This window comes from Dermochelys coriacea, chromosome 8 (assembly GCF_009764565.3).
Source record: "Dermochelys coriacea isolate rDerCor1 chromosome 8, rDerCor1.pri.v4, whole genome shotgun sequence".
Lineage (NCBI taxonomy): Eukaryota > Metazoa > Chordata > Testudines > Dermochelyidae > Dermochelys > Dermochelys coriacea.
Window position 1 is genome coordinate 96812025 of NC_050075.1, and position 26579 is coordinate 96838603.

Here is a 26579-nt window from a genome sequence, read left to right on the forward strand (position 1 = left end):
CTTTACAACATGCTCACAGTGTAAAGGATCCTCCTACCTTAGGGCCTCTTTACATTGCCAGAGTGGCGTGAAGTGGGCATAGTGCAAACAAGAATGAGGCCTAAAGGGTTTCCTCCCCACAAAACCAGCAGTGGAACCACCCAGTCTTCCCTCCACCAGCTCACACTACCCTCCTGAGATGTGAGCCTTGTAAAATGTCCTTGTTTCTTTCCCCCACTTTGAGGTTGTGGTGGTAGCTTGAGGACTGGGGAAGAAGAATTATGTTAGTGGATAGCAGGAAAGTAAAGTTAATGTCTGTAGGGGTGAAAGCCTTACAGGGGAGGGAGTGGGGTGGCTAGATAGGTTATCCTGGCTCTGTGGCAAGGAGGTGAGAGGAAAACAGGGATGGTTTTGTGAATGAAGGAGTTCAGAAGGGTTGTATCATGTGAGGTGGGATCAGACACATGCAGCGGCTTTAAGGGTTTAACTTTACAAGTAGTTGGTTTTCTGAAGTGTGATTGCAGTGTATGATAGAATTTAGCAAATTGGCTCCAAAAACAAAACAGAAAAGGATAATTCTTTAATAAACTATTGCAGATCATTTTTATTTTAATAGTTCTTTCTTTCTTGCATTTTAAGGGCCAACCCCTGTCGAAGGCAGTGAGATCACATGAGTAAGGCAAGTAAGATTTGGCCCATTATTAGAATAGTTGTGGGAAACAAACAAGCCTCTACTATTTAGAGGATGGAACTAAATACCAACACCTTTTTTATAATAATTCCTTGGACCAGAAAAATGTATCATTCTTTGTTTGTGGATTCCACTGGGACTACTCCTCATTTATAATAGAATACACAAGTCAGTGTTTTATTCTCCTGTAAAAGCACTAAAACCCAATAACAAGAAACAGATATCTCTGAAAGCAGAAAATATTTTCAGTGGAAGTAGCCAAGAACCCATCATAATTTATCTCAGTGTTATGGATCTGAGCACGCAAAAGGGGCATCAGTACATCTGTCCAAAGAAAGAACAATGTACAGGTGTGGAGCTGAGGTTTATGTAACAAAGAAAAACAGTAATTAAAAGCATCTGGATTCGAATCCCAAGTCATTTATCTCATTGTAGAAAATGTGAACAGAGTTCGTTTATAATCATATCCAGATAGGCTTATCCTGGTTTTAGCAAAATTGGCATTAAAGTGGCCTCACTTCTGCAATATTTGGCTAAGAAAAATGTAGCATCTGATTGCAGATAGAGCACTGATGTTTTCCTGACTGTACCAAGACGTAGGTGAACATTTATTTAATATTACATTTTTCTAAAATAGGTGGATTGACATTTATGATGTTTATGATAGTGTCTTCCATCTGAGCGTCTAAAAGCAAGCACTAACAAATAAAGATACCGGTCTCAGAGATGAGGTGTAAGTGATACAGTCTCAAATTAAGAAATAATAATGCTACAGGGAGAAAAGAGAGGTTACATGAGTTACTCAGGAAGCCTTTGACTGAGCGGTGATTAGAACCCAAGTTTTTAGACTTCCAGTCATGTGCTGTAACCACTAGTTAATGTTTTCTGTGATAGTCAGAAGAACAGAATATTTAGTCTCTGTAAACCTGATATTCTTGTAGCTTTTTAGCAAATTCAGTGGTTTGGTAGTAAGCCATACAAAGAGAATGCATGACATCTTGTCCTGAGGTTAAAAAAATCATACAATCATGTCATTGCAGGGCTGGAAGGGACCTTGAGAGGTTATCCAATCCGGCCCTTTATGCTGAGCAACTAAGGGCCAGATATTTAGGTGCCTAGTAGGGTTTTCAAGAGCCCACAATGGTTGGTTTTCCTTAGCCTCTTTTTAAAGATATGTCATGGAGGTTAATTTACTTGCAAGGTCACACTGCATGTTCATGACAAACCAGGGCCTCTGACTTCCAGTTCCCCACTCTCAATACAACCAGTGTCCCAACAACAAGAAAATGGAAACACACTGGAATAACTTGCAATCCCAGAACAGAGCCTCAGTCTATGTAAAATGTGCAACATGTTACAACCCAGTAATTTGTTTGCTCATCATTTGTAGGAAAGGATAATAAAATGCAATGATGCCCAGCAAGGTGAGCTACAATGAAGGATTTATTATAGAGGTGGAAAAAGATTCCATGCATTTCAGAGAACTAGCCAAAGACACCTGGCAGTGATTAGTGCAAGGTTCACCAAACTTCAGATAGTCTGTTGTTGTTGTTTTTTTTTTTTAATGGTATAACTGTTTCCTGAGCATGTGCTGACAGAAATTCCCATAGGGCAAGACCCAGAACAGAAACACTTGGCAAGAGATTGGGTGCTATCCAAAGACCAGATTAGCAGAGCTTTACACATCATTTTTAATATATAGGAAGAGATGAAAATCAGTGTTAACTCTCCCCTCCCCCCCAAAGAAAATCTCCTGATTCTGGAACTGAATTGCACATTCTCATAGTATAAGTAACAAAACTGGTGAGCAGGCAAGGTTTTATGAATGAAACAGTTGGAATGAGGAATTTTATGGTGGCACCTGGTTTCACTGAAATCTATCAGCTTTTGAAACTAAATATAACGTGCCTCTAACTAGAGCACTTTATGGAATCTTTCCTTCAGACTAGTATGTGGTAGATACAATTATCAAAGTCAATATTTTGCAATGTGGAATTAGACTGGACTTGAGAAGCAGCTTTGAAGTCCAGTCTAATAGTACAATATACACAAGAATTTATTTGAGATAAAGTACAGACATTTCACTCTGGATCTGATCTGGTTCCCCCGAGCTCAATGGGAAAAGGATTGGGGCCTATTGTCTAGCAGAGGAATCTGCCAGTCAAGATTTTCTATCAAAAAACCCAACAGTGAGCCACTGTTCATATTGAAAACATCCATGCCTTCAGTATTTCTATGCTGTGATTAGATTTCATCCTCAATTATTATGATTCAAAAAGTATCCTAGGTTGAAGTGAATTTCATTATTTTTCAGTTCCGTGCAAGTAGTTTCCAATTAAGCATATTGTGCTGTATTTTCAGTATTCAGGAACAGAGTAGAAAGATTATCCGAATAATGGATCATGAAGAAGGTTGCCTTAAAATGGCTAAAAATATAGCTTTATTATTTGCTGTTCTGTAGAATTTGTCCAAGAAGAGTTTTCGAACAGAGTGCGGCTAAAGCAAAATATAAAGGCCATTTCTTATTCAGGCTACAGCAATATGGATAAATTCGGGGGGCTATATATCCCTGTCCTCTCAGAAGGTTTTGAAAAATCAATTTGGCTGTGTATTTATTCTTGGTTCTGTAAGTTTAATAGGTTCTAGATAAACTCTTATGTAGTAATAACATTGAGACAAAGAGGTTTAGTGTAAATTGTGGGAATAATACAAAGTAGTATATGCACCCCCAGCTACCCAAATGGGGATAGACTAAAGACAGAAAGACAGGACAAATAATGCAAACACACCAAATACCATAGCTATATTTGATGCATATGAAGTGTCTAACAAAGGGATGTCTGTTAACTCATGAGACACCTAGAGAAAGAGCCCTGTGCAGGGCTATTTTTTTAATCCTGCTCCCGCATTGTTTGTTGAATTTTTATCTCGCTCCTGCTATTATGGCAATGTGGTGGGGCAACTGCCCCACACAGGCAGGGTTAAGGCTAGCCTTGGAGAGGTTGCGCAGAACCCAGCCAGTCAAGAAAGGGTTTATTGGGAGAGCCAAGCAGGATAAGGCTTGCTGGAGCAGCCCATATATAAAGGGCTGCTCAGCAGAGCAAGAGGCAGTCTCTTCCTGGAGGGCAAAGGGGAAGGACTGTCTCCCGAGGAGTACCAGAGATACTGCAGGGCTGGGCCGGGTAGTGGAGCAATAGGTGAGCTCTTGGCTGGAGGGCAAGGGGAAGGACTGTTTGCCGAGGAGTACCAGAGATGCTGCAGGGCTGGGCCGGATAGCGGAGCAATAGGTGAGCTCTTGGCTGACCATGGCCCGACTGAGACCCTGAAGCAAGGGCAGGGAAGGTGCTACGGCTACGGGGGAAGTGGCCCAGGGAATGTAGGCAGTGGGAATAGGAGGAGGGGCAATAAGTGGCTGCCGGCTATAGGTTTCCTGGGCTGGAACCCAGAGTAGCAGGCGGGCCTGGGTCCCCCACCTTTACCCCTACTTGCCAATGAGGAGAGTGACCTAAATCCAGACTGCAGTTTGCCCCTGAAGCCAGGGGCTAGACGAGAGACTGCAGTTGGCCACTGAGGCAAGTGGAAGGACTGAGGACCACCTGTCCCACCAAAAGTGTGAAGACAGCGGGCTGGGGCACAGCTGGAGGGCCGTGTCCCAAAGAGGACACCGCAGTCTGGGAGCGATGCGGGTCCAGATGGTGGAGGAAGTGGAAGTAACAGCAAGTAAATCAATGCTAGTAACAGGCGCACTGGAGGTCAAAGAGAGCTAATTCCTAGCACGGCCAGCAGGAGGCACCGCAGCGGAGAGTCGGAACCACTATAGGCAGTGAGACCTGCAGGACCCCAGTCCTGCTGCAGGGCTTTACCTACACACTTCACTAAAGTGTATCTCATAGTTTAACCGTATATCACAACAATCAAAAGTATATTCTGTGGAAACAAATTTAATTGAAAATTCTGCAGCATTTTTAATGAGGATTTCTTTTTCTATGAGATATTCATAGATGCATTTAACTTTACAAAACAAGAGAGCTATCATGTTGCCTATAACTAGAAGGGATCTTAAGACACAAGATACCTTATGTAATTTCAAACTCATGGAAAGGAATTAATTTGTTAATTTTCCTTTTAAGCAGACCTAAATTTACAGGTGATACAGAATATCTCTTCATGAACTACACTAGATGTGTTGCCTGAGTGTGTGGTCCTTATATAAATCATTGCTAAGTCCCCAGGATCATAGCTGATCCACCCTGAGATGGGTCTGCTACTTTTACTCACAACTAAAGGAGTTAGGTCCAGATTTTTAAAGCTGATTAATCATTGCTGTGCTCAGCTGCCACCTAGCCAGTTTTTCCTCATTTTTATTTGTGCATTTGTTTTTTTCTTCCAACGTGTAGTACTTTGCACTTATCTTTATTGAATTTCATCTTGTTGATTTCAGACTAATTCTCCAATTTCTCAAGGTCATCTTGAATTCTAATTCTTTCCTGTAAAGTGCTTGCAATCCCTCCCATCTTGGTATCATCTGCAGATTTTATAAGCATACTCTCCACTCCATTATCCAAGGCATTAAGGAAAATATTGATGACTACTGGACCCAGGACAGACCCACAGGGCAACCTTCATCCTCCCAATTTGATGGCAAACTTTTGATGATGATTCTTTGAACACAGTCTTTCGACCAGTTGTGCGTGCACTTTACAGTAATTTAACCTACACTGTATTTCCCTAATTTGCTTATGAGATGGTCATGTGGGACTGTGAAAAAAGTCTTACAAAATCAAGATATATCATGTCTACACCTTCCCGCCATCTACTAAGCCGGTAACCCAGTGAAAGAAGGAAATTAGGTTGGTTTGGCATGATTTTTTCTTGACATATCTATGGTGGCTGTTACTTAATCCTCTAGGCACTTACAAACTGATTGTCTAATTATTCATTCTAGTATCTTTCTTGGGTATCATAGTTAGGCAGACTGGTCTATAATTTCCTGTGTCCTCTTTGTACCTCTTTTGAAAGATAAGTAGTATGTTTGCCCTTCTGCAGTCTCCTGGGACCTCACTTGTCCTTCATGAGTTCTCAAAGATAATCACTAATGATTTTGAGATTGCTTCAGCTAGTTCTTAAGTATCCTGTTGTGAATTTCATCATACCCTCATGAATGAATATATCTAACTTATCTGAGTAATCCTTATTCTGTTCTTTCCCTAGTGTGGCTTGTGCTCCTTCCCTCTTGTTAGTTGTGTTGAGCATCTGGTCACATTTATACTGGAGCAAAATAGGCAATGAACACCTTGGCCTTCTTGCTGTCATCTGTTATTAGCTCTCCTTCCCTGCTAAGTAAAGGACCTACACTTCCCTTTGTCTTTCTCTTGCTCCTAATGTATTTCTAGAAACTCTTATTGCCTTTTATGCCCCTTGGTAGGTGTAACTCATTTTGAGAGTTTGGCTTTCTGATTTTGTCCCTACGTTTGTGCTAGTCTGTTGTACTCCTCCTTAGCAAATTGTCCACATTTTCACTTTCTGTAGGATTCCTTTTTGATTTTCAGGTCATTAAAGAGCTCTGGTTGAAGCCATAGTTGCCTCTTACAAGTCTTCCTGTCTTTCCTTCACTAGGATAGTTTGCTGTTCCTTAAATATTGTCTCTTTGAGACACTGCCAGCGGTTCTGAGCTTGTTTCTCCCTTAGAATCTCCAAGATACAGCTTTGCTGTACAGCCAACTAAACACACACAAAATGACTGACAGACTGATAGAAATGTGTTTTTCAGCTTAACTGCTCCATAAGAGAAGACGGACATATATGGAGAGAACACCCACACTGAAAGGGAGAAAATTAGGTATTTTACACAAAATGCATATAGCAAGAAAAGTGCTCCCACCCCTAGCAGTGACTTTGTCATCACAATCCTCAGTTTTAGGCTGTGAATGAAACTTTGGAGGCCCGGGGGCGGGGGGGGGGGGGGTTCCTGCTCTAAAAATATGTTCTGTTGGCACTTGATCTGCCTCTGGGTTGTTAAAAATAGACTAGAAACAGTCTTATTCTCCCTTAGCCTGGGCTCCAGTTCTCATCTCTGCCCTTGTTCTCTTTCACCAAATTTCAGCCTCCTCAATTTCCCTGATTCAGACTCTCTTCTCTTAGTTCTCTCATCCTTAACTCATGTTTCCGATGGTTCAGTTAGTTCATTACCACAGTTTTGGTCTTGTCTACTGGCTGAATCTCTATAATTAAATCTGTTCCTGGTTGTCTTCTTCAAAGACCTCCTGCTCCTGATTGCCTTGAGCTTCATTGTGGATGATTGACTAGCTGCACGTTTATCCTCTGGATTTTGACTGTGATGGAATTAAGGAAGACGATGCTTGGTTTACTTGGTTTGGGTCATGGCACTCTGCTGTGGAAATAGTCTTTCATTGTTCACTGTTACGTGTGTTGCCTGCTCACAAACCACTCTATGATCCTTCTCAGCTCTACAGCCTGCAGACCTATCCTCCAGGCACAGACTCGGCTTCCATGCCCTGCCCACCCTCATCACGTGCAGTGGAACTATTGTGTTTCTGATGCATTTTGGCCTTTTCATGGCACCAGAGGGGGCCAAAGGATTTTAGCTACAATGTGTACAATCATGTTAGTTCAAATTTGTAAATATGGAATGAAAGGTGCTACGTTAAAATGTAAGATTCTTATAATTGCATCCCTAAATTGTTGATTGCCTGTTGATGAATCTTTAGATGAGGAACACATTGGATGAGCAATATCAGATCAAATCTCTGGTCCATCAAATCTAGTATTGTGTCTCCACCTGTAGCCAATATTTGATGCTTCAGAGGGAGTGTTGGGGGGGGGGCAGGATCATATTACCTGGTCAATTGTGCAATATCCTGCTAGTGGGTGGAATTCTTCCATGATGTCTTGAGGCAATCAGTTTGCATCCTGAAGCACAAGATTTTACTACCCATTATTTAGCATATATAGGAGTAAATGTAATCTTTGGACATAAAATTGTTTAACCCCTCTTTAAATCTACCTGCAGTATTTGATTCTATGACCTCTTGTAGTTATGAATTCCACAGACTGACTACATGCTGTGTGAAGAAATAGTTCATTTTGTTTTAAATTTACCTGCCATTTACTTTGCTAAGTGGCTTGTTCTCATTTTATGGGACTGTGTGGAAAGAAGAGACTGGATCCTTTATTGTACCATTCATAATCTTAAATACTACAAGTAAGTCCTCTTCTCCTTTGAAGGGTACATAATCCTAGTTTTTGCAGCCTCTCTTATAAGAAATCCTTGCTATGCTGCTCTATGGCTCTTCTCCAGATGTTTTCACTCTCCACTCTCTCTTTATGTTGAGGCAACCAAACCTGAATAAAATACTTCCAGTTTTACCATACTTTGATATAACATCCTTATGTGCCCTGGATACTTTATGCATCCAAGCATACAATTTTCTTTTCCATATGCCACTTCAATGAGCCATTAACAATAATTACAAAACCTCTTATCACCACCACCCTGTCTCGGTCCCTCAAAAAGATCATACAAGTTTAGAAGCTAGCAGCATCTGTAAGAAATTCAAAATATTTTTGCTAAACAGCTTATACTTATCCAAGTTTAATTTAGTTTGTCATCATGTTGTCCAATCTCCCAGTATACTCAAATGCATTCATTGTCTCGAAATCTTCTATGGGTTTTGACTGAGCAGAGCAACTTAAGTGTGATCACGAAACTAATTGTTCACTTCTTCCTCCCAATCATTAATAAAGGAAATAAATGGCATAGGCAGATAACAAATACTACAAGAAAATAGTAAAGCACTGAAGATACAGTTCCAGTTCCATGAAACTTATGGTTTTAGTGGAGAGACAATATAGACCAAAGAGTTACAGGATGACCAGAGGGAGGTTATCATAATGTGTTTCAGGGTTTCTTGTTCTGGCTTATTTTTTATTTAATGGTGTGTATCAGAATTTCTGATTTAGGTGGGTTACCATAAGTGCTCAGATACTATAGTAATGCATAAGTGTAAGCACCAATATCAAATAGAATCTATAGTCTTAGAGGATGGGGTTTTAAGGAAGAATTTGAATGGAGAGAGGGTGGTGGATTGGTGCACCAGGGGTTACGAAAATTCAGACATCAGTATGGACGAAGGCACGAACACAAGAGTGGGAAATGGATAAAAAGGGAGTAGTTAGGTGGAAGACTTGGACATAACATGAGTAGTAAGACGTGAGAGCAGAGATGTAGAGAAAGGGGGGAGGGCAGATTAGTGCATTTTTACCGTATATTAAAATCTGGTGAATTTGTTGATTATATCTGCAACGGTCTGATTTCACTCACCTCTGTCCTGAAATACAGCCACGCTATGTGAGCCAGAGTAAGCAGCATTTTAAAAAGCATAATGGATCCATTAGGGACTGGGAAGAAAGCACTCTCTGCCTCCAAATGTAGGAGGAGGTTGTGAGTGGCTGTTTAATTGCTCTGTGGCTGCTCTCACAGCCCATAAGCTGTTGTACAAATTCTGGGCTCCTGTGCCCGACATGGGTTTGAGTCTGTGGGAATGAGGGCAAGTGATCTGTGTAGCCCTGGATTTGCTGACCTGTCCTTTGCCCATCCTCAAAGCCACTCTTAATGCTACAGAAGAGAACATGGGGTGCACAGTCCTTTCACATGTCTTCTCAGCCTACCACAATAGGGTAACAGATCCATGGTGGTTCTTGGACATGTATCTTTGCCCATGAGAAGAGGTGGGGTGGGCAAAAGATTTTACCCTCTCTGAATATAAATATTCAATATAGTCATGGGACAAATTTTAGTGAATTAGGAAGGATCTGGGTTTTATTTAATATCTACATTAAAAGTATATATTAAAAAGCCACAAGACGGCAAATTTGCAGAACTATATAAGCAAAAATGAAACTAAAAAATGTGGTATATACGTATTTATTATTAAAATCCAACCCGAAACAAATTGTGGCTATAGTACAATGTTAACAGGAAGTGTCCAAACTATTAGCTCTTGAAGCAGATATGCCTGAGCAACTGCCTGGGAGTTTCTGATGCAAACAGCTGTCCATACTGAGGTCCTTCTTTAAGTAATTTAGTGTTTCTTCTTCTATAGAGAAGCCATCTCTTTTAAAACTGTTTCCTGTAGCTAATGCATAATTTATTTAATCTGTATCTGGAATGATTTCACCTGCACACCAATAGCAGCTGTGCCAAGGCAACATGTTTAGAAGACAAACACTCTAGAGAGAATTAGAAAAGGACACCAGAAGCTTGAAACTGAAAGCTAGGTCCATGAAAAAATTAATGTCTTCCTCTATCACACATACATACACAGGATTGTGTTTTAGGGTTGATCTTGAATTCTGGGACTCTGCAATTAATATTTTGTTAAGAAGAAAAATTCACCTATGGGTCATTTGTTCAAATTTAAACCTAGTCTTAGTGATAGAAAGTTATTCCTTGGCCTAAGGAAAACAAGCTGGAAGGATGCAGGGGATCTTCATTCAGCTAGGTGCCCATATGAAAATGAATACCAATTGATATCCTTATTTGCTGTCTTACAAAAATGGGGAAAGATTGCAGCATTGTGCCAAGTATTTGGTACTCTGCTATAGCTGTTCAGACAGGGTGAAATCCACTTCACCCACATGTAACACAAGTTTAGAGAGGTGATTGCAGACCAGCCAGGGAAATTAAACCCCGGCCCACCACACAGGACTTTAATGGGATTCACCTCAGGCTCCAGTTATATAGATTACTATACTAGGGCCAGGCTCCAGTTGTATAGATTACTATACTAGGGTCACTGGATTGCATAGAAGAGTGGTTTTCAACCTGTGGGCTGCAGACCCCTGGGGATCCTCAGACTGTGTCTCAGGGGTCCGTGAAAGATTGTCGTTACCATAGAACAGTGGTTTTCAACTTATGGTCCGTGAACCCCTAGGAGTTGACAGATTATGTCTAAGATTTCCAAAGGAGGCCGCACCTCGATTTGAAATTTTGTAGGGGTCCACAAATGAAAAAAGGTTGAAAACTACTGGCATATACGGATGTTCTGTTCCTCCCCTCCCACCCCATTCCCTGTGGAACCAACCATAGGCTGTAGTGAGCAGACAGCTCTGCCTGGCTGCTCAACCAATCTACCCCCAAGAGGCCTATATGCAGGGGTGAAGTAGTGTTAAGTTACCACTTGGACAATGCCTTTCCTCCCTCTTTTAATAAGCAGAGAATTTCAGTCTCTAACATTCAGTATCACAACCATTACAGTCACTTGTAGAAAAGGGGGGAAAAGTTAAGCATTTGTTTAAAAATATAATTACATTCCTCCCACACATTAAATATGTGAACAAGCTATAGAAAACAAAAGAGGTTAGAACAACTGTGTACTTCAAGATTTTCTGTGTCCCTTTAAGACTGAACATTTGGCTTGAAAAGCATCTTGACCCGGGCCATTTAATAACTGCTTTATTTCTTGCCTTCCCTTTTTGCTTAGGGACATGCATGGTTTCGGTGACCCTGTTATGCACTTAATTTCCTTGTTTTTTACTTTAGTGTCTTTTTGACTAGCTGTTTTTTTTTCAGAGTAGCAGCCGTGTTAGTCTGTATTCGCAAAAAGAAAAGGAGTACCCGTGGCACCTTAGAGACAAACAAATTTATTAGAGCATAAGCTTTCGTGAGCTACAGCTCACTTCATCAAATGCATCTGATGAAGTGAGCTGTAGCTCACGAAAGCTTATGCTCTAATAAATTTGTTAGTCTCTAAGGTGCCACAGGTACTCCTTTTCTTTTTGTTTTTTTTTAATTCCCTTTCATAAGTTGTGTCACAATGGTACCTTTTGGCACCTTTACTGTTCCTGGGCTGTTGAATTTCATTATATTCTGATCACTATTATTTCATAGGTTAACTATATTTACTTCTTGAACCAGCTCTTACATGTTATTTAGGACTAAGTCAAAAATAGTCTTACCTCTTGTGGGCTACTCCAAGGAGCCATTTCTACAGTGTTGAGAAATTGCTTCTCTACGCCATGTATCATTGTGACATTTGAACAGTGTATGTGGGTAGTTGAAGTCACCCCATTATTACAGTTTTATTAGAGTTGGTAGCATCTTTGATCTTCTGCAACAATGTGCAGTCAATATCCTTTTCCTGATCAGGTGTCAACAGGTAATCTACAAGTATATTTTTATACTTATGCCTGGGGCTAGCCATACAGATTCTACTGAGTGGTTCTTTCCATACAGAAGTTTTGTTTCATTACATTCTATGGAATCTATTAGATGTAATGCGGCTCCTCCCACCTCTATGACTTAATCTGTCCTTCGTTTTCATTTCAGCCCAAGACATATGAGGTTGGAGGGCAAAGAAAATACAGCATCTACACAGTACAGTAAACTCTAGACAGTATCTACATTCAAAAGATCAATATTTGAGGCTACCAATCTAGAACCAACTGATCATTATTTCTACTGATGCAATGAGAGCTCAAAAAATGAGAGGTCTAAATGCCCCAGCAAAACATTTAGATAATTATTGTTAATTTGTAGAATGATAATATAAATCTAATGGGGTTTGCACAGGAGGACCAGATTCTTGATTCTGCTCTCTGCAAAGCAGCAGGATTCTGGCCATAAGTGCCCAGCAGATCGTTCTGCTGACAGAGGGGATAAAGCCAATTTCTGTGCTGGCTGCCACCTCTGCCCACAGTGGAGAGGACATGCTGGTGGAAAGGGGAAGCATGCTGAAGCTCCACTATGCTCTACCTATTGGTGTAAAGTTCCTTAGGTACCTTATGCCAGTGGTGTAAGGTAAAGCAGCTCCTAGGCTGGGGTGGCAATGCATGATTAGGGAGCTGCAACCAATTGTCTGACTAACCTCCTGTGCCAAGCACATCACAGGGAAGAGGTTTTACATCTGAAGTACAATCACTTCCCAGCCTTCCTCTGGGGCACTGCAGTAGCATACACATGTTTACCCAGGGCTGTGCTTTTGAAGGACAATCTAGACCTCTCTGTTTAAAACTATGCTGTTAGATGAGAAACCATTGAAAACAAATATGCATCCTTGACTTGGCCGAACTTTTGGGTATAAATGTTTAGCCCCGTTTTAGCTAGTAGTGCATTTAGACAATTCCGACTCAGTAGAGAACCTCCTGGGATGAAAGGAGCTCACCATTAGAGCTTGAGTTTCCTCGTATTTTAGAAAGAGGTAAATTCAATATCAAAATAAGATACTCCCACCTAACATGCATTTTAGATCCTTATGCCTTGAAAGAGGAGTCTTTTCGGGGGGGGAGAGAGCAGGGGTGAAGCCTCCTTGATAGAAACAAATTGAAACCTGAAACTTCTAAGCACTAATATTATAGTTAATGTTGGATTTTTTTAAGCGCTTCTTTTATAGTGTACAAGACTGCTGATGGTTGAGAAGGGCAATAATTTTATATTTTGTACAGTAGGTACAATGATTTGCAAGGGTTCTGAGACACAATAAGGTGCCACAAGTACTCCTTTTCTTTTTGCGAATACAGACTAACACGGCTGCTACTCTGAAACATGTTTAAAGAAAGTTTCCTCTTGCTTTTATTTTTTGTACAAATAGAACAAGGGGGAGGCACTAAAGATATTCATGAGGTTATCTATTAATTAGACATAATCATGAAATGCAAAATTCTGCTATTATTTTACTCCCAGATAGATCTATTTGCATCAGTGGCGTAATGAAATTCAGAATTAGATCCTAAGAGATACCTTTTCATTGTACTACATAATAATTTAATCAAGGAATACCTATTAGCATTAAATTAGTCTCTACCTGTATTTTTAGATCCATTTGTCAGTTAATAAAGTTTTTAATTAAACGTGACTTTGCATCTAATTCTGAAGTCAGACAGCTTGACTAATGGTGTCACTTGTGACCCCAGAAGTGTGAACAGCATGGGAAGCCAGTGTAAAAGATTGTAAATTAGTTTCTAATTTGCTTTACTACTGGCATACAACTGAAAGAAACATTTTATTGTTTATTTTTTTAAAATATCATTTATGTCAACACAAATTGTAAATAAAGTTCTCTATATTAAATCACTATGGAAATACTGCCTAGGGACTTTCAAGTGTTTTGTTTTTCTCATATTGTAATATAAACTTCTTCTCTTTTCTTGTTCTAGGCTTGCTCCAAATATTCTTTCACCTCTTGTCAGTCCTCTGAAAACACTAGTTCCACCTTCCCTATTGCAGAAACATGGTTCATCATCACCACACAGCCAGTCTCCAAATGGGCAACAGTTTTCAGGAATACCAAATAAACCATATGCTCAGTATCAAAACCAATCTGTACAAGAGGGACTGCAAGGTAACTATATTTTGAGTTTTCCCAGCTGCTGTATTCGTGTTTTAATTATTGCAGTGTTTGGCAACACTGTCTGACAACATTTCCATGGAAGCTCCTATTTTTTTGAGTCACATGGGGCTGTAGTTTTCATCAGTCAGATCAGTTCATGCATTACCTACTTATAATGGGGACAAATTATAATCGGTAATAAAGCTGTGCATTTATATAGCACCTTTCATTAGGGGATCTCAAAGTATTTTGCAAGCACATATTAATTACATCCCAAAATACCTCTGATTTAAAGACACTTTAAAAGATTTAATTCTGGATCACCCTTGAAGCTGTAATTGTTTAGTCCATCAGTCTATGTAGTATTTAGGAAGCTTTAAAGTGCATTGTTTATACAATAGACTATAACGGCACTTTCTGGCATTGTACCCATTTAGTATGGTTCGAGTACTACAGAGACAGGAGGTCTTGATTCTAATCCTAACTCTGTCACGATCTTGTGTAGTTTAGGCAAATTATTTATCCTCTGCATTTGAATTTCCTAGTCTTTAAAATGGGGATGATGCTTATTTTCCTACCCCAAAGTTGTCTTGTGGGGAATTAGTGTGTCTACAATGTTTTGAAGGTATACTTTAACACTTATTATCACAGATTACTGTGGTAATGGAAGCTTGGATATTTAGATAACATATTATATAATCCATATATTATATTACTTATGTATGGTAAATATTCATCATATTAGAGATGTGCAGGACAGCTGTCTGGTTGCAAGTATAACCAAGCATATAAGTATATCCGGGCAGATAACCAGATTCTCAACTCAGTTCACAATTGTACCATTGTTTGAATAAGGCATTTTTCAGAAACGCACAGTTTCATGTACGATAAATATACCAAGTGGGCAAAATGACTTGCCTGCTATTCTTTGATTGTTTTAAGGCCAAGTTTTTATAAAGTTTGAAAAAACAAGATTCTGATATAAGCCCAATGGTAGGGTACATCTCTAATACCTAGATACTTACCTCCTTTTCCCTCTTGGTCTCCAGGTAGTATTTTAGCCTCTAGACTGGGTCAAGTACCATAAATACTCTAAAATTACTTGCTTAGTTTTTGCTGTTTGGACTTTGTCTGAAAGGCACAAGCATGTTATATTAAATGATTTGTGTCAAAGAAAAAAACTCACTAAACCTGCTGCTCAAGAGATTATTCAATTTTAAAATGACTAACTCTGAGAGGGGAAAAGTGGCAGATTTATGATAGCATATAATCATATATGATTGTTATTATAATGAGCTAAATAACTACAAACCACAAGAGGACAGATTAGCAGCTCATTATAATGACAGAAACAAATACATAGACAGAACAAGTTTTGAACCACGTAAATAAATTGACTTTATTCCTTAGAGAAAACCACATTTCCCATTTCAGCAAACCATTTCTTTCTGATTGCCGTGTTGTGTGGTTTTGAAAAAGGCAATAATTTTCCACTGTAACCAAATTTTGAATTATTATTATAATTTCATTATGAAAAGTTCTAAAATCAATTTTGAGTTATAGCCTTTGAAATGAATTAATTTGTAACCCTTACTTGGACTTAAATTTACTTGATGTCTTTGTTTCAGTTCTTTAATGGCAGCTTTTTAAATGGGAATCTTTTAGTCAGGTTTGTTATATTTTTACTGTAAAAAAGGAAATTCTAAATATCATGATCTGTAAAACCAGTCAGTCTTTATAGAAGCACATTAATGTTGAGAATTGCTATGGGTTGTCGATAATGAGAAGAATGATAAACCACAGTATTTGTGTCTTTAGCTAGTTATAGTAAAGTCACATGGAAATTATTATACACTGAAAGAATTTGGCAAGCAAACAACATACTGCATTTATTTATATCTGACATGATTTCTTGTCAGAGATTTTATGGAATTTGAAGAGCTTGGATTTATTTGCACATACATTTAAATGACATGATGTATATGAGTTGTAGTTTAATAGACATATTCCAGTCATTTGCTCATTACATCATTCATTTAAAAAGTGCTTCAGGTTTTTTAGGTTATGGCTTGGGGAAATAGAGGCAAGCAATGTGTTTTCTGATGTGGTTAACTACAGCTATTTTGTCACAAATGATTTCAAAGCAAAATTGGAGCTAAATGTTATATTTGGAATGCAGTTTATTCCTTTATTAACTGTTATACTTCTACGTTTACTGTACATAAAACATTTAATAGTGATCATTTAAACTGACAGGCATTTGGTAAATTCTTCAATTGGAACTTAACCTCAGAAAATTTGATTTAAATTAGATAAATAGAAGGAAAACCATTTGGAAAAATATCAGCAGAGCTCCTGTTGCCAAATGGGTACTACCCCTCTGCATACTTAGAACAGGAAAATTTCTACGAAAAAATAATTCTTGCATGCTTCTTATTTTAGCTGCTTAAGAGATTTTTTTTTAAGAATCTTTAAAAATGTTCCATGTTAATTTGTGTTGAGCTATATGTGGTTGTTAATTGAACCATAGTTATAGGATTTAGGCCTCATCTTAGCTCCTAAATACTACTCTGTATTGTATTGAGAGACAGTTCCATGTAGAAGCAAAGCTTTTCATAGAACTTAAAGGAATCAAACTAAAATGGAATGAATGAAAAGAACCTTTCTTACAAAAAGAAATTTAAAAATTATATATTACATGAAGACCCTGGCTTAGTATTTCCTAAGCATTAAAGTACAGTGCCCATAAACAGTAAGTTTCATTTCCTGAGGTTGCCTAAAATAGTTTTATTCAAAATCTCATTCATTTATGACATGTCTTATTTGGCTACCGCACACATTGTTACATAGGTTCCTTTGCCACTAGTACATATGCAAATGTAAGCTAAACACTCACATTGTCCCAGTTGTAGTGCTACTGAAACCAACTCCTGGACTAGCAGATTTACTTTCAAACCAGTTTCGCTTTCATCTGTGGTCTAATGACTGCTTTTTAGCAACACTTGACATTCACACAAGCTGGTGATTAACTGCCCTTTATTATCAGCATGGAAGATCGCCAAGGGATTTGAGCCCCTAAAAATATTTGCTGGCCTTCTGAGCCATTCCAGGTTGCTGATCTAGCCTCTCAGAGGAAAGGATAGTTTGTTACAAAAGCCAACCCATCTTCCCACCAAAAGAAGGTATCTCTCTGTATCAGAGGATTGCATAACTACCTGGCATGGAAGTGGCCCTACCATGTTGCAAAACCTGTCACCAGGGGGCATAGGGAAGTTCTCATCTGAGAAAGGGCCCTCAGAGTGGTAGTGGTGATGCTGAATGAAATGAAGAAATATGAAACAGTTATTTCAGTCATCGTGGGTGGGAGTGGGGGCTTCTGAAAGCTTTAAAAAAAAACAACACCTGCCTCAGGGCTGAGATGAATGGGTGTCAATGAGCTTCCTGCCTTCCATATCTCCTAATTCCCAGGAGACTCTGTCTACCCACTTAGGGCCACACATCCTATGGATGTTACTGCAGGTGGTTTGGCTGAGCTGATGAAGAGTGAGAAGGATTATTATACTGATAGTAATTTAACCCTTCTTTTTCTCACCTCTCCCCTACATGTGCTCAGAGACCCTTCTCAGTGAGACCAATCATACATTTAGAGAAACACTGATCTAGAGTATAGAAAAATCCTGTCAAAATCTCACTCATGTATAGACATAAAATTGACTTTGCTGTCCTGCATCATTTAGCATTTATCATATCAATGTTTAAGTGTCAGGAAAATCTGACTTTCTCATAAATTAAATTGTGTATGTGCAAATCAAGTGCATTAGCTACAACTAGTTGCTTACAATTCCACAGGCTAGGATGAAGTCCCTTTGAATGAATATCAGCTCATCTTGTCATTCCCAGTAAAAATGCCACAAAATGAGTCATTTGTGATGTTGTTCCAAAGATGATGATTCATCTTATAAACATACCTATAAGTAATAAAATGACTGCTTGTTAGCTGTACCTCTCAACTGAAGAATGACATGTTGTATAAAAAGAAAAGGAGTACTTGTGGCACCTTAGAGACTAACAAATTTATTTGAGCATAAGCTTTCGTGAGCTACAGCTCACTTCATCGGATGTTGTACAGAAAAAATCAGTGCATGAGGGGCATAGAAGGTGTTGCCTCATCAACTGTCTTTCTGGAGAGCAAAGCTGCCTTGAGTATCCTTTTTGGTAATTAAAAATCTCGGTCTCTGCTTCTCTAGTTGAAAAAGTTATTGGGACTCTGCCAGCTTAGACACACTCTAGAAGCTGCCCTACCCCTTCTAATTTTCAGCCTTAAGGAATCAAATGTCTAGTCTTGATGCCCTGTTTGTCCATTTCTCCCACAACCATTTCCATGTCTGTTACCATGTTGCTTCCTATGCCTGGAATACCTTCCCGTCTGGTCCTATCACTTTCCTTATTCAAGTCCCTCTTTAACACTCGTTTCTTCCACAGTGCACTCAAGTGAGCGAACATTTCTGACAACTCTACTCATTTGAAAAGAATTAAAACTCCTACTACTGCCACCAATATTTGCATATTCCTAAACTGAGTAATTGCATGATCATATTGCTGTAACTTTTATCCTTCTTCATTCCATCTCCTTTCTGCAGTTTTCTACACTCACCAGTCACATCACATATACAAGCTCTGTAGAGAAGGGGCCAGGTCTTTTTCCTTGCATTTGTACTGGGAAGCATTTAACAAACACTATAAAATCCAATAATCGAATATTAAGATGTTTTCATGACACTGCCTCGCCCTAGAATTGTCAAGCTACAGCCACCTCACCAGTGCCATATCAGGCTGCCTGTCTAAGGCACTGGTATACACCCAGCTAGTACAAAACATTGGTAGCTGCTTTTGGTAGCTATTTTCAGCACTCCTCATTTTACTGAGCGTGCTCTCTCTCTTTTCCCCCGCCCCCCTATTTCTTAATGACTAATTATAGAGTACAACCTCAAGCAGTTCAAAAGAAACCTTATCCATAAATTTTGAAGAGCAGTGATGGATCCAGCTGCCAGTGTAAAAGCTTGTCCAAAGTGAGTTTTAATTCAGTTGTGTCGTGTTGGTCTATTGGCTGATTTTCTAAATCGCAGTGTCTTAGTCTTAGGGACCATAAAGATATTGGTTTAATAAAGCATGCTGGCTGAGCATGATGAGAGAGACCATGATTATAGGGTCATAGAATATACACATTGTGCCTTCCCTAGAAGTGATTTGTCTAGCAGGCAGTCTGGAAAGTCTGATTGCTCCAAGCTCATAAAGTGCTCATTTGAGCCAGTAATGCCTCATTTGAAGCCAAGTGTCTAATGGTTTCATTGCTCATCCCTAAAGTTATATACTGATTTTAGAAGGTGTGCAGAGAGGATTTAACATTTTGTAAATATAAAAATCTGGATAACTATTAACATCACTCAATAAGCTACTGTACCTGAAGCTTCATCACAAGATAGTTTAGCAGCCTCTCATAAGAGCTCTTTGATTCTTTGAGCCAGTCTCTCCTAGCATTAAATAGAGGTGGCTGTTTACTCGTGCCAGGGAAGGACACACATCGTTTAATATTCAACATTCCAAATTTCTAGGCCGCCTTGCCTACTGCAGAAAATACTTGTACCGTTGGTAAAATGTGCTTGGTATCTTCCTCTGGAACAGTCATCCCTTAGTACTTCAGTCATGAAATATCAAATTGTGCTTTTTGTGATGAGGGACCATAGTTCTCCAGAAGTAGGACTGATGCTTGCAGGGTCAACCAAAAGCCATGTAAAATAGACAAACTTCCATAAAAAATCTAGGTTTCACCCCAACTAGATGTGCTGCATCATTATTAAAGAATTTAACCAGTTAGCCTGACGTATAACAGTCTGCGGTAACTGTCAGAATCCGTGCCACTGAGTTTTGTGAACAGGAAGGAGTTTGTTACAGTCTGTGGATTGGTAATTGGTGTATTTGAGCAGTGTAAGGCATCCAGGTGCTTTGGTGATGAGCACCACTGTTACTTTTTAAACGTACGAAATTAACCCCATGGTTGAAACAACAGGCTAGTTCCTCAGCTGGTCAGTGGGCGATGCAGATTTATAGCAGCTGCAGATCTGGCCTGACATCTTCCTTTGATAAAATTGAAGAGAAGTCATGTGACTTTCCTGAAAGAAAAGTTTCGTTCTGCCTGAGTGTGGGCAGGAGGAAAAAAAAAAGTGCCACTGCCCTATTCACGGGAAACAGAGAAATTCCTATGACACTTACTGCTAAATGGAGAGAGAGAGAATATGAATCCATTTAGACTGGCTGTTAGGAGAAGTAAGGATTCAGATTAGAAAATAATTAACTTTAACTGTTTCATTAGTGTGATGGTTTCAGAGTAGCAGCCGTGTTAGTCTGTATTTGCAAAAAGAAAAGGAGTACTTGTGGCACCTTAGAGACTAACTTAGTGTGATGGATGCCCTGAGAACCCCCTAGTGCACAGCTTTGCCGACTGCTCCGAGCTCACATTGGTGAGGCTGAGTCATCACCTTGTTCTTTCAGGACACTGGCACAAAACTGTAAGGAGTAAAACTCCACTCTCCATTTACAAGTACTTAGCGTGTTCTTTACTTCTAAGTGACTTTCTGCATGAGGCAGGATTTACCCCTAATTTTGGCAGGTTTCTGCTGGTGCAAGACAGCGCAGGACCCCTGGTAGTAGAAAGCATGTGAGGCAAGAGATTCTAGGGAAGGAGGAGACACTAATGGCCCCAAAATGAATTTTGCTGGCTATGGAGGGAATGGGCCTATTCAAAACATCCCCTCAGCAGCTTCCAATGGTGGGATTGCCAAGGGGCCCCAGCTGCAAGCTAAAGAGATCCTCCCCTGGCATAAAAGTCCATCAGAATGCAGGGTAGCACCTCTGGGCCAAACTCTTCTTGTCAGATATGGCCCACTGTGACTAGTGAAATTTTCTCATTTCAAACAAGATAACACTTTGAAAAAGGAGAGGGTTGAAGTATTCTAAAAGGTATTTGTAAATACAGTTATCTCCTGCAGTAAATAATTCATGCTGGATGGTAAAAGGCCTTTATTCAGTTACAAATCCAATAATATATCAGTAAAATACTACATTATTTAGCTCAAGTAAAGTTAACAGTAATTCATTATAGGCTCAATCCCACAGTGTGCTGAGCATCCTGGCCCTGATCCAGCAAAGCATTTAAGAACATGCTTAACTTTAACTAATGAGTAGCCCATTAACTTCAGTGGGGCAACTCATTCAGTTGCTCAAAGATAAGCATGTCCTTATGTGCTTTGCTGGATAGGGCCAACAGTGCTCAGCACCTTGCAGAATCAAGACCAATATAGGTTTTATATTATATTATATTTATTATTACACACAGTGTGTATAAATATGTAAGTAGAATAAAGGCTGAGGCTTGATCATTTTTCCATAGTTAAAACCCTAAGGATCTAAAACCCACAGTAGTAATGAAATGCTATGACATAAATGAAGCTAATACCATCACAGCAGTGTTAAACTGTATGCAATATCTGTTTTCAGGTTACCAAGGCAGCTTTCACTCAATACAAAACTGTTTCCACTACGGAGACTGCTACAGAACAGTGGAACAGTCTGTCAACGGTGATGTGCTAACAGGGGAATCCCATTGCTTTAATCCTTTGAGACAGAATGGGTGTCACATACTCAATGCACCTTTAGCTTCAACAGGTAATTTATTCTGATTATGAAGAGTTAACCTTATGATTTTTTTTAGAAATAGAAAAAAACACTTTGTCTTACTTAAAATGCAACATTTCATTAAACTCAGTTCTTTAGGAAAGTAGATTTGTTTTCTTTTATCCTCCAGTATTTCACCGACAGCTAAATTTTCCTCTTACTTGTATGGGTAGACCCAGTGATTTTAGTGAGCTTTTGGACAGCTCACTAAAAAAGGCAATTTTGCCCTGTTCCCTTGACATTTATTGTAAAGATTGTGTCAACATTTACACTACAAGCCCTACCTTCAGGTGTGTATAAGTCATTTCAGGCTGCAGTTCATTGTCAGGGTCTAAGTCTTGAAACTGGATTTTATATTCCCATGAAATTCTGTTAAACATTACTGGTTTCGGGGACTTCTAGTTCACTTAAGAATAAAAAGTGGGATGTATATTTTTATACTGAGATGTACCAAATGGGAACTAGTGACTATGGGAATTTTGTTTGGAAAAGTGGCTATTGCACATGTGTAACTTTTTTCCCAGCCATATATTTGCATAATGGTAATGGGCCTAGAGATACACTAGAATCATTACAGTCTAGTGGATGAGCTCCCATATAGAACTGCTCATGTTTCTGAGTGATTCTTTTCTATTTTTAAAAACCACAGTGAAAAACCATGGAAGTAACAAAACCCAACATATTTTAAACAATGCCATAGCAGTTAAATAGTACCAATTCCTCACTCTTCAGTTAGGAAAAACTCACTGATTCCAAAGATGGTTTTGCTGGAGGTCCTGATTCAGGAAAGCATCTCTGGTCAGGACATTACTGAAAACATTTGCTTAAGTGCTTTCTTGGCCTGGCGTCCGAGTTAGGACTGCAAAATAAGAGCTGACATTCCTGCCCCATTGTGGGAATCTCAGTTCAGTGTGTGTGTCGTGTTACATACTAAAAAGTACATGCAGCAATCACTAGCAAAAGGGAAGAGTTAACGATGCAGTTTCATCCTTAAGCTTGATTTTTTTGTGTTTTATTCATAAGTTTGATGTTAATAAAACAGTTGTAAAATGTTGAAATTTGATGTTCAGTTTAGACATTTAGAGAACAGACCAAATAAACTTTCCAAAAGAAATTGTTGGAGCAAAAAAAAAAAATAATGTGGCAAAACACCAACTACCACAACATTTGCTATTTTTGTCTGGGGCTAACCTATTATGGTTTCTCTGCAATAAGTTTATTTTTAGAATGGTTATTGAGGTATACAAATACTTAGTGTCTGAAACAAATAAATATATGGAATATATAAATCTTAGCTCATCTTTCTGTGTAAAATAGAACCATTCAGGTTTGCAAGATTCATCAAGGCTGTGCTTTAATTTTTTCAGGGTTTTATAGCACCATTAATATTAATGGAGATCTCATCTCACAGGAATGCCAAATGTGACTGGCAAACAGCTGTTCCATGAATCACATTAACAGTCAATAAATTTTTTATTTTGTGTTCAGGGCTTTTGGATGGTTTACACTATCTGGAATCTAACAGTGATTTCTGGGGTGTGTGTTTATCTTGGTTTTTGTCCATTTATGGTTGTGTACCCCTTTGTATGTAGGCCCTGTCAGATAGAAAATTAACATAATATGCACCCTTACATAAGTTAATAGAATACTGTGCTCTTCAGTTAGGTTATATACACAGTGCTGACTAGACAAACAAACTGGGATATTTTCTACTCTCATTTACTTCAGATTTACTCTGTGTATCAGAGAGCAGGATTTGATCCACAGATTAGTCAACCCTTGGTTAACTAATACAGTAAACTAGTATAAATCACAAGGGGTTGCATAAGTATAAATGAGTGCAGAATCTAATCTCTAATCTATTAAAAACAAACACCCACCTAACTAATACACTTGTAAGGACCTGATCCTACAGTCCTACTTAAGGCAAATCTCTTTGATATCAATGGGGGACTTGCTTACATAGGGCTACAGGGTCAGGGACCATTATTAATTATATTATGTAGAACCTAAAGACCCCAACCAAGATTGGGGTCCCATTGTGCTCACTCCTATAAAAATAGAAAGTAAGAGACAGTCCCTACCCCGATGAACATGCAATCTAAATAAACAAGAGAAACAAAGTGGGAGAAATTAAGTATCATTCTCATTTTGTCAATGGGAAACTGAAGCACAGAGAGATTAAGTAATTTGCCAAATCTCACCCAGAGAGACGGTGGCAAAACAGAAAACTGAACCCAAATCCCCAGAGTCTCAGTCCAGTGTATTAACCGCAAGAGCATCCTTCCTCACATACATGTGCAGTGGATATGGATGTGATTTGCTGTAAATATTAATATGTTTTCCATGTCATCCAGTCAGCTGCAAGTGTCTCAATAACTGAAATACAGCCTTCCTTCATATGCATAATATTCGGTAATCTGTGCTGAAGAAATACTGATATGTCCTTGTTCTGAAGAACATACAATCCTTTATAAAGATATAACCAAACATAGACAATGCTGTCTGAGATGAGACAGAATGTGCAGAGTGAGCATAACACAGCATCAGTGCTTCATGCAATAGGTGGGGTTTGAAATGTATTTGGAAGGAGGAAGCTTAGCAAGCTACTCAGGGTCCCACAGAAGAACACTGGGCTTTGGAGTGGATAAAGGAAACAAAGGGGTCAATGAAGAGGGAAGCTTGGGCACAGAGAGAGGAGCAGGTATAAGAGTAGTGGCAAGATTTGAAAAGGAGATCTTAGTCAAATATCATTTTAAACTGTTTCTGGGAATGGGATTTAAAGAAACCATTTTACACAAGGGAAACTGTTCAGGTATATTGGACTAAACTGAAATCCACTTACCTATGTGTGTTCATAACTATTCTTGCTGCAGTCAGCATCAGGCACAAAGTGCATATACTGTTCCTTTTCAAACAAGGAGTATGGAGCGATGTGTATCATGTCAATAAAAGTTTGGCCGGATTAAGAAGTGAGGACAAAATCCTGCCTTCACTCAAAGACATGCTACGAGTAGGGCAGGAGAAGAACAGTACCAGCAGAATGGAAGGTCCATTGGAGATTCTGCCAGTATCGGCAGCCAGAGGGCACCATGCTTCACAACACTCCTTCCCAAAGGAACACCCTGTGCCCCTGATACTAACTCCAGAGTGCACACGGGCACCAGGAGCCTGACAAACCCCCAAATTGTAGAATGCAGGCCACACCCTGGGGAGCCAGCCAGTGCATTAGCCAGATTCCTCCAGGATCTCAAGAATGTATGGGGCACACATGAAACATTTCCATACCCTCAAAGTACCTTTAAAAGAGAAAAATGTACAGCACAATCTGTCTGCAGCACTTTCAGAACACTATCTAGGATCTTTGTCCATTCATTGCTTTGACATCATGTCCTAGTAACAGTAAGGCATACTCTGACACACCCACACCAGTAGCCAGATTATAGAGAAGCCTCATTAGGGTGACCAGACAGCAAATGTGAAAAATTGGGACAGGGGGTGGGGGGGTAATAGGAGCCTATATAAGAAAAAGACCCAAAAATTGTGATTGTCCCTATAAAATCGGGACATCTGGTCACCCTAAGCCCCACTGTAAATAAACTTCACTACCACAGTGGTACCTGTACAAAACAGTGAATGGAAACTCATGCACAATGACACAAATTATGAGGTTAGTTTTCATATTGCCTAAGTGAGGCGTTGGTGGTGAAGTCTGCTGTCTGATTAATGTGAGGCTTCATTACGTATCTCTGTGACTCAGACTTGTGCTTCCTGCTGCAGCCCTAAGATGTACTATGGTGCTAAATCATGCTCATATGCTTTTCCTGCTTTCAGGCTACGATGTAATTTCTGAAGCACAATGTGGGTCTGAAGAAGCAGTCACCAATGGAAATGAAGAAAATGGATTTTTCCAAAATGGTGCTTTTGATCATTGTTTGAATCACATTCCTTCCATCTATACAGATACCTAAGAACAGCTTTATCCTTTGTTTCCTTTATTATTACTATAACTGTATACATAGTAACAAAAATGCTCTCCCAGTACTTTTATTTAGTCTGTATCTCTATGTGCTCATTTAAATAAACACCTCACATTTACCAATCCATTTTATAAATGAATATACTGTATAAGAAAAATTATTGGAACCTGTTCCTTTGCTGTGGCACTTTGAATTTCATGCTTTAAGGGAATGAGGAGCATTTGAAACAACTTGTTTTATAATTTCTTACTAAGAATGTAAATGTAAGTTATATAATAACTTGTAAAGATTTTTTTCTGAAATGTATGTTTTCAATTTGAGACTGTTGCTCCCTTTAATAGTTTTAGTTTCATTCATTGGACATTTTCTTGACTAAACGGACTTTTTTAATCACAGACCTCATGTATATAAAGCCTTCATTTGCTCAGCTGGTTTTATATTTTCAGTTTTACAAGAAAGCATTAAAAACTGGATACAAGTATACTGTTTCTTACCTTCAGTCTGATAAACCCTGATCTATTTAAGAAACCTGCTCAATTATTTAACCTAATAGAGATATTTACTTCTTAGATCGCTGTATGGTCTAGGCCAGGGGTGAGCCAACTTTTTGGCCTGAGGGCCACATCGGGGTATGGGAATTAAATGATGGGCCATGAATGCTCACGAAATTGTATGTAGGAGTGTGGGAGGGGGTGAGGGCTCCGGGGTGGAGCCAGAAATGAGGAGTTCAGGGTGTGGGAGGGGGCTCTGGGTTGCAGTGCGGGGCTGAGGGCTCTGGGGTGGGGCTGAGGATGAAGGGTTTGGGGTGCAGGAGGAGGCTCCAGGCTGGGACCGAGGGGTTCGGAGGATGGG

General features: G+C 39.3%; 1 protein-coding gene across 3 annotated transcripts in view; it reads left to right on the top strand.

Moving 5' to 3' along the window:
- The window catches only part of GLIS1 (GLIS family zinc finger 1), a 269714-nt gene extending 243470 nt beyond the window's left edge, over window positions 1-26244 (top strand). For 2 of the 3 annotated variants that reach the window (XM_038415005.2, XM_043520300.1), the window contains exons 9-11: window positions 13844-14028; window positions 21571-21738; window positions 25582-26220. In XM_038415005.2, coding sequence (XP_038270933.1) covers window positions 13844-14028; window positions 21571-21738; window positions 25582-25718 — 490 coding nt within the window. In that variant the 3' untranslated portion in view covers window positions 25719-26220. Of the gene's footprint in view, window positions 1-13843; window positions 14029-21570; window positions 21739-25581 lie in introns of all 3 variants that reach the window. The other variant, XM_038415007.2, reaches the window with a different exon arrangement.
- The last annotated feature ends 335 nt before the right edge of the window (window positions 26245-26579 follow it).